The sequence below is a fragment of the Crocodylus porosus genome, unplaced genomic scaffold (genome assembly GCF_001723895.1).
Source record: "Crocodylus porosus isolate Cpor-Errol unplaced genomic scaffold, CroPor_comp1, whole genome shotgun sequence".
NCBI classification, from domain to species: Eukaryota; Metazoa; Chordata; order Crocodylia; family Crocodylidae; genus Crocodylus; species Crocodylus porosus.
The window spans coordinates 425319-434414 of record NW_017728928.1 but is presented as its reverse complement, the minus strand read 5'-3'; the positions used below and the strand labels follow the sequence as shown (position 1 = coordinate 434414).

At 47.2% G+C, this 9096-nt stretch overlaps 1 protein-coding gene across 1 annotated transcript in view; it reads right to left on the bottom strand.

The window, feature by feature from the left end:
- Positions 1 to 9096, bottom strand: part of CCDC40 (coiled-coil domain containing 40) — a 31533-nt gene that overhangs the window by 10550 nt on the left and 11887 nt on the right. Inside the window, exons 2-10 of the mRNA XM_019542784.1 lie at positions 8702 to 8996; positions 7435 to 7560; positions 5601 to 5822; positions 4965 to 5136; positions 4366 to 4559; positions 3511 to 3594; positions 3205 to 3424; positions 2820 to 2977; positions 1808 to 1930 (exon numbers count right to left, since the gene is read on the bottom strand). Of these exons, the coding sequence (XP_019398329.1) occupies positions 1808 to 1930; positions 2820 to 2977; positions 3205 to 3424; positions 3511 to 3594; positions 4366 to 4559; positions 4965 to 5136; positions 5601 to 5822; positions 7435 to 7560; positions 8702 to 8996 (1594 nt within the window). The remainder of the gene's footprint in view (positions 1 to 1807; positions 1931 to 2819; positions 2978 to 3204; positions 3425 to 3510; positions 3595 to 4365; positions 4560 to 4964; positions 5137 to 5600; positions 5823 to 7434; positions 7561 to 8701; positions 8997 to 9096) is intronic.

The following is a 9096-nucleotide window of genomic DNA, read 5'->3' as shown; positions in this document are numbered from 1 at the left end:
CCAGCCTGTAGGTATGGTGCTGGTTCTTCCTCCTCAGGTGCAGCACCTTGCACTTGTCAGTGTTGAATCCCATCCTGTTCTCATCCACCCACCCCTGTAACCTGTCTAGGTCCAACTGTAGCCTATTGCTCCCTTCTAGTGTGCCCACATCCCCCCACATCTTAGTGTCGTCAGCAAATTTGAACAGGGTGTTTTTTATCCCCTTGTCCAAGTCCCTGATGAAGATGTTGAACAGTGCGGGCCCGAGGACCGAGCCCTGGGGGTCCCCATTGCCCATATCCCTCTAGGCTGAAAATGATCCATCCACCACCACTCTCTGGGTGCAGCCCTCCAGCCAGTTGGCAACCCATCTGACTGTGTGGGTGTCGACATCACAGTCCCCCAGTTTTTTGATGAGAACGGGATGAGAGACAGTGTCGAAGGCCTTCTGCGAGTTCAGAAAGACTATGTCCACTGCTACCCCTGTGTCTAAGGATTTGGTGACCTGGTCGTAGAAGGCCACCAGGTTGGTCTGACAGGACCTGCCCCTAATGAACCCGTGTTGGTTGCCCCTAAGCAGAACCTCCCCCGCTGGCCCCTCATGGACATCTCAAAAAGCTTACCCAGGATCGAGGTAAGACTGACTGGCCTATAGTTTCCCGAGTCCTCCTTCCTCCCTTTTCTGAAGATGGGAACCATGTTGGCCCTCTTCCAGTCCTCTGGCACCACACCAGAGCACCACGAGTGCTTGTACAGCCATGCCAGGGGTCCTGCAATGACCTCAGCTAATTCCCTCAGCACTTGAGGGTGGAGATCGTCTAGATCAGCTGATTTAAATATGTCCAGTCCCTCCAGACATTCCCTGACTAGATCCTCCCTGACCCTTGGCCTAGGTGCGCCTCCCCTGGGGCCTGCTCAGGAAAATGGAGGCAAAGAAGTCGTTAAATAGGTTAGCTTTGTCATCTGCTGCGACGACCAAGTTTCCTAGCGTGTCTTGCAGGGGCCCTACGTTACCAGGTACCTCCTTTTTGCCCCCTATGTATTTAAAACAGGACTTCTTGTTGTCCTTGATCCGGGAAGCTAGTCCCAGTCCCAGCTCCACCGTGGCTTCCTGACTGCCCCCCTGCATCCCCAAGCAACCGCAGTATAATCCTCCCTGGGGATGGCCCCTCCCTGCCGTTGGATGTGCGCCTCCCTTTTAGCTAGAAGACATTCCCAGATGCTTTTGGTGAGCCATGGGGGCTTTTGCGCCCTCCTGCTCTCTTTGATCCGTGTATCAGCGTAAAGTGTATCATACTAGCATGGCTGGATCTGTGCAGAGTACCGTGATGGTAATCATGGAAAAAAATCATTTATGAAGTGATACCATCTTGGCATCAAGCTTTGCATTAAAGCCAGACATTATTATTAAGTAATACTTGACTACAGTGCTGCGGTGATATATAGGAAAAAGATATGTAATGTGGGGGAAAGGCTTTTAAGAACTAAGAACTGGTATGGAAAGGCAAGGCTCTTCAACTGCCAGAATGAGTCAGCAATACCAGGTGAGTCTGATTAGCTCCAAAACAGAACCGCAGACAGGATGTATGTGCATGTGTCCAAGACAAAAAATAAAGAGGGTAAGGTGAGAAAGGAGGTTTTGCAAGGAAAAAAACCATAGATGTAGCCCAATCCAGGTAATTGTTTTTGAGACTAAAGGAAAACGTTTACTCTTATGTAGGTAAATGGGATATGGGGATCTAACCCAGGCTGTGTGCACGGAGTTAAGCACAGTGCACAGGGCTCGGAGTAGTACTAACCACATATGAAAAACCTTATCACCTCCTACCTCGCTCACAGCTTGTCGTGTCAGTCTTGTATCCTCAGCCTGGGCGATACACTGAGCTTTGTACAAAGCGATTTGCTCCTGCAGCTCACTGACCTTCCTCGTTAAGTGGTCCACATGCAGGTCCTACAAAATGAGAGCAAAGCGGATCAGCTCAAATACTGCAGGCAGACCCAGCACAGACCACATGGTCAGGAGGTTTGGAATCAGCTTCGAGCGAAATAGCTCAGTTGGACTGGGGAGGTATCAAATCAGAACCATCCTCTAGTGCATTTAGTGCCAGGTGCAGGCTGTCATCTCCACCTCTACTGAACAGTGAAGACCCCTTTCTTCTTCGTACCAATCTGCTAAGGATTCATTGTCATTTAATTAATGCTGGTAAGATGCAAATGTAAATGAAAAGTTTCTTGTCTAAACTCTTACCTAACTTCTGCTTGTCTGGGTTACTGTCCTGTGCCCATGGCATTTGAACACCTTAAATTACTAAGTCAGCAAGTGAAAGTATCTTCTAAACAGCTACTTTGCATTCACATTATCCTGCCACTGTTCAGATCCTATCCTACAGTATTTATCCTGCTACAAAAACCAGCAAGCTTGCCAGCAGAGGGAGCTTGAAGCAAAGTACACTGCTAGCTCTAGTTCTGATTTTAAAATCACTTTGCTACACTTGTGGTTCAGAATAACATCTCCATGGTTTGAAAATTAGATGTTATCTCCCTAAACCTCTTTTGTTCAAGTGCATGTGTAGATCCTGACTCGGTGTTACAGGGTTGCTCAAAAAGCTGGGCTGCAGGGTTAGATTATTTGGTGGCGCGCAGTTTTTTGTGGGGGGGTTTTCCCCCTCTTAATTTTAGGGGAAAAAATGAGCTCTGAATTAATTGATTTGGAAAAAGTAAATGACCTTGAATAGGTCCCCTTAGCCTTAGCCTCCCCTGCAACAAGACAGCTTCCTGGTGACTCTCAGCCCTGCCAGCATCACTCATAGCCTTTGCAACACTTGGTGCTTGCTTGATACCTGTTTTTTCTTCTCCACCTCAGCTTGCATCTGCTCCACTTCAGCCTTCTTCACGGCCCGCTTCATCACGGATATGTCATCACGCACATCCTGGCCCATGTTCTGCATGTAGAACAGGTTCAGGGCCAGGTTTTCCACCTCTGTCTGCAATGCAGAAACTGGGGAGACAGATGGGAAGGTTAATTACAAGGACAATATCGGGAGCACTCACCCATGTCCAAGTTGAAGAGAAAGGAAAGAAAGGTGTGTGCATATGATAAAAGTCAGACAGAGGAGTAAGATACCAGGGAGAAGCCACCCAAAAGACCTGATAAGCACCCTTAACTCCCAAGACATTTCCACACCACAGCAATGAGGAAAGACCACCCGGGAGTACCCTAATCACCTCTCCTGCGCTCATCCTGGGTGTTCTGACACGCTTTCTTGTACATAGTCCTGAGGTCCTGCAGCTCATCCTCCAGCTGCCGCCGCACCATGGCTATCTGCGAATGCCTGCTGTGGTTCTTCTCCAGCTCCATCTGCAGGCGGGCTAGCTGTTGCTGGACTCCGTAAAGCACCACTCCCAGCTCCTCCCTCTGCAATTTGCCCTTCTTTGTGGCCTCTTTCTGAAGGTACAAGAGGAAATGGGATAAGCCACCCCAACTCAGAAAGGGCAGAGATGCAACAGGAGGTGCACTGACAGATACTGTACCAGCTCCCGAAGGTCCAGGTTCACTTTTGCCATCTGTTTGGTGAGGTAATTCTTGAGGGCAGCTTGGAACCTTTTCATCAGTGGCTACAAAAGGAAGCAAGATGATGTTGCCATCCGTGAAGCAGATGCATGAACAAGTGATGAAGAAATCTGTATCTTATATTGCACCTATGGAGACCACGGTTCTGACTTAGGCTAGGGTACAAGTGTGAGCCTAGTGGATATTTGTTCCCATCATAAAACTTCTCTCTCATTTGGCATCACTAGTAGTTTCTGTTTAAGAGAAGCCCAGAGTCTTTGGACCTCAGAGGTGGGGGATCCCAGCAGAGCTCCTTGACAACAGCTCCCGCAGCATTTCTCCACCAGCCAGCATAAGTGCTTTGTTTTCATGAGAACTAGAGTGCAGTACATAACCTACTGCTCTAACCTGCAGCTCTGAGGATGTGAAATATTATTCCACTTGAAAGCTGGGAGATTTACCACCCATGAGCCTTTTGTCACTGTTGTGTCTGTCTGCTCCTAACTTTAGCAAGTGAAGCTAACCTGTGGTAACTTAACCCTGTTTCACCCAGGAGCAAGCTGACCTAGCTTACCCCAGGATAGTACAAGGCAGACAAAACAAGTGCTGCTGTGTCAGCTGAGCTGCTGTAAATCCCCCTCCCCTTTTCAAGCTATGCAGTGGGTTTGTTTGTCCATGCCCCAAGCTACCACAGAAGGAACAGGTGTTCTGGCGGAGTTAAAACTTTTGTAAAAGCAACATTTAACAAATTTACCCAAGGTGTAGCTAAACAGTAGCCTGGTTTGCCTCTCAGTTTTGTGCAACTTCCAATGCAAATGACCAGGGACACTTCTTACATGTTCTGGGTCCAAGACAATCAGTTGCGTTTCTTCTACTGCCTCGCTGCCCTCAGTTCCAGCTTCCTCATCTGCAGCATGTACCTCTTCTTCCCTTTTCTCCTGCCTGCTCCCACGCTCACCAATTTGTGGATGAAACTGCTGGAAGTCAGCTTCTGGGTAGGCAGAGGGGATGGCTACACCTGTGTCAAGGACTGCACTCCAAGGACAAAGGGCAGGTGTCACAGAAAGAAAATGCAGTGTGTGTCAGGTACGTTAAGATTCACTGATGTCCCGAGAACGTGCATGTGTAACAAAGCCTGTGTTCTCTGGTGTTTAGATTGCCTCACAAAGTTAACAACACATAGGACACAGATTATAAAAAAGAAAAAGACACAGTAATCATAATAGGAAGGGGGAAATTATGACAGAAAGGACACAAGGACTAGCTTAGTGGTGGCATCAGGCAGAGGTTAATGAAGTGAGATGTTACAGTATTTTGCTGCAACTGGTTTCACACTTGTTGGGAGATGTTTCACACTTGTTGGGAGATGAGCAAAACCAGATATACTTGAGACACAGCTGCAAGGACAGCATATTAGAAAGACACTGACTGGTACCTGATTCGACATGAACCTCCACCCCCACAGATGAGGCAGACCACTGAGGACTAGCTAAAGAAGAGGTGTGGGACTGGCTCCCACTGTGTATCACCAGCTGCTCCAGATTGCTTTGGCTGAAAGGAAGACTCTCCACCCCCACTTCGTCTGGGAAATCCTCACTGGATTTATCCTGCAATAAAAGAAGCCATCGTTTAAAACCAGGCCTCAGTCTGACACAGTTTACCATGCAATCCTGCTGAGTTGTGTCATTGAGACAAGAATGAGGTAGAAAAATACCTAGCCATAAAAACAATCCTGTTGTTTCTTGAGAAAACTGGAAAGCAAAATAAAGGCTCTAAAGTGGTACCCCCAGCTACACCAGTGAGGTTATACCGTCCATGGTGGAGAGATAAAGAACAACGTAATAAGAGCCACATCAAATGCTCAAGTGAATATGACTGTTAAAAAATAACAGGGAGTATTCGATAATAGTGATCCCCTCTCATTTGTTTCAGGGCTCTTGCTTACCAGGATTCTCTCCTCACTCTTTCACGGACATTTTGGGCTTCCCCTAGCAAAATTGCTTCTGCAATGTGGAAACACATGTCACAGTCCTGGAGTAAGCATGTTGTGTTCAGATACAGGAGTACTCACCTCTTCAGAGGAGAATCTTGGAGAATCCAAGGAGAATCCAAGGTCCCCCTGCCTCGGCTCTCCAAAGACCGCCTGCTCTGGTTCCTGCTCCGGCGCTCCAAAGACCTCCTGTTCCACAACCCCAGGGACATCCTGCTTGATTGGGATGGATCTCTCTTCTGGATGCTCTGCAGGAACAGGTTCTAACCCTTCCTCATCATCCCCAGTGTCAAGCTGCATCACCTGGCGTAGATTGAAACCCAAGAGCAGAGCACAACAGAGAACGGTGTTACCACAGCCCACACTCTGTGCTCAGTGCTATGACTACACTGCTTTTACAATTGCATTTTAATTTTGCTGTGCAGAAAATCAGTCTAACAGGATCCAATCCAGCACAGCAGCAGCAGCTCTGGTGAGGCTGACAACAGCAAAGAACTTCCTTGTCAAATATTTCATCTCATGTGCTCATCACTCAGAAATGGACATTCTCTGTGTGGTTCTGTTGAAGAAATATTCCCATTAAAGGTGACCAGGCCACATTGTTTTCATTCTCTCTGTTTCTTTTAACCACTACCAGTCTCTGGGCTTTGTCCACACAGCACATTTAGAGCTAGCTTAGGTACTGCTCCACATCACTGCATTGTGCTTGCTCCCCATGTATTCCACTTGTGGTGACCCTTCTGAAGACACCACGAACAGCACTTTAATGCATGTTTTTTGGAGAGAGCTGGCGCTGTGATTCCCAGAACAATGGAGGAGGGGGAAGTACATCTTGTAGGTGGCTGGATAATTGAATTCCTCTTTCAAACAATTATTTTACTGCTACAAGAAATGAACTGTATTCTTAATTGCAGAGTTCCCACAGCATTGGCTAGGCATATTTTCTGTTATTTAAATCTGCATTTTAAAATCACAATTACATTTCTCTTACAAGCAGATGGACTCTGCGTGTTCACATGTTCTGATTTTCAGAAGTGTTTAGTACCTGCAGCTCTCAGTTACTGACACTGTGGATACTCAGTATTTCTGAAAATCAGCTCTTCAGAGTGTTTGGGAAGAAGAAAAGCCCTGAGAAAAGGCTATACAAGTATCTTTCAGCCCAAACCCCAAAGAATGTTTTTAATATTTTGGCAGTGCTATTTGCACCGTGTGATGTTATGAGTTATACTGTCTTTAAGTAACCAACAAACTCAGTCCAGATGTATTCAGACTTCCTCCTGTGCTGCACATGGATTGACGACTGTGCAATATTTAAGCACCATATTATAACTGGAAGCACTCAGGCTTCTACACTACTGTTTCAAAACTCTTAGGACCCAGTCCTGGAAGTGCCAGGAATACAGTGAGTGATGCTTGAAGCCATCAACATCAATTGACTTTTAAATGTCGGTGTCTGCTCAGCAGCTCACAGGACTGGACCCTTATGGCAGAACAGACTCCCTGTGCTGATTTATATTATAACAAATATTTTGAAAATGAAAATGCAACATCTGAATCCACTGGCAATCTCCACTCAGCAAACACAAACATCTACCCAAGAGGCACCAAGGAAAGGACAAGGATGGAACATGTGCTTCTTTAAAATGGGATAATGGTAATTTCTTTTCCCTTTTCCAAGCACTATTAAGTCCATATGAAAAGTGCTGTGTAAAAGACGACTCGGATATGAGTATTAGAAGACTCTCCTGAGAACTGAAATGCAGCCAAATTAATCTGCCCTTTTCCATGCAGGATAAGATTTCAGGAGGGAGCTTCGTTTAGCTTCACTGGCATTGCTTCCCCAAGGATAAGGATGGGTAACACAAGCTCTGGGTGACTGCTCTGTGCTTCCTTGTGCAATTTCATAAGCACTCACCACTGCAGGAGGCTCTGGGGTCTCCACAGCATCCTGCTCTGCTGGGGTGAGTGCAATTCCTGTTTCCTCTGCTGGAACGCCATCGGTCTCTTCCTTTCCGTCAGGGCTACTCTGTGCCTGCACCAGCTAGCACACACAGGAAATGCCGCTGTAACAACAGGCTGACACAGCCCAAGCTTCTCATTCATGCAGCTACTACAGCAATTTATAGCTGTGATGTTGTCTTAGCACTTATAACATGCAGAATATGTATCTGGATATCAAATGTTAGGGACATATTCATAATATTGCAGCATCTGCTAGTGCAGCAATGGCTAGTTGGGTGGCAAAAAATCCCTAAATTCAGCCCAGGCTGTCCTGTGATTAAGAGGCGGGGCAAAAAACAAAATCACAAACCCAGAAGTGGTTTAGAAACCAGTACAAAAATTATTTGCAGAGCTCTTACGGGCCAGGAATCCACAAAGCCTTGTTCTCTGCTTGGTATTGCTCAATAATATCGATTGGCTCCTTTACAACAAAAATATTGTATTAAATGGTGGAATTTCCATTAGGAGAGGGACTATTCCTGGCCATTACACCAATAAGTCACCACACTTTCGCACAGGGAGGACATTTTGGTATTCACAAGTCTTTAAAAGTGTAGAGGCCATTTTAATATGTGCTTATCTTAAGTTTCTATGGCTTTGCAGGTATCATGTTTCCATACAGGTTTTGTACCTTCTTAATAGGAGGAAGAAGGGTACCTGATGCCAGAAAGCTTGCCTAACAGCCCTGCCAACTATACAGTTTATCTAATGAGAGAGAGCATGGAAAAGCCTCGCGTCTCAGCCATTGCCCAGACCATCCCAGCTACAACACTCCTTGCTGCTGCATGGGAAAGCAGCGGGTGCAAAGCAGCCCAACGGAAGTGAGTACTTTAAACAAGGCAGACATGGTTCTTTGGGTAAATCTGATATCTTTTGTTAAATCAATTCAATTTCAGTTGGTTTAATAAAAGATATCGGGTTCATCCAAAGAACCTTGCCTGCCTGTGTCCTTAGACCAACACAGCTGCAACCAACACACCTGAAACATACTTTGAACCTGGTCGCTTCAGGACAAAGACACCCTGGTCTCCAGTGATGCTCTTAGGAAACCCCAGAGGGATTTCCTCCTCTTAATTTTGTCCTAATGAACCATCCTCAGCTGCTGGAAGCCCACAGAGGCACCAGCCCCTGGAGATTTTGCTGCCCAGCAGGCAGGGAGCCCTTCGTCTTTGCAGCTTTACCCCATTGCCTTCAGGATGTCTCTGCTGCTCCTCTTCCCCCTCCTCTGGAATGGATCCAGGCTCTGACTCAGGTCTGAATGAAGAAAAACACAGGGACAAACAGCGATGACAAGAACGGCAATGACAAGAAGACCCAAGGGCTGGGAAGGAGGGCAATGACGGGTGCTGCTTGCAGAGGACCCCATGCACCTGCCGGGCGGCTCCGCTCTGCAGCAGTGCAGACAGGCTGGGCTGGGACTTGGCAGCCTCTCTCAGTGCCAAGACAGGGGTAGGAGGCAGATAGGAGGCTGGGGCACTGGAGGGGGGCACAGGGGCAAGGGGCTGCTCTGGAGGGGCCTGAGGGGACCCGAGGGGGCTGGGAGGGAGGACGGGGCTGGCGGGGAATCGGGAAAGGA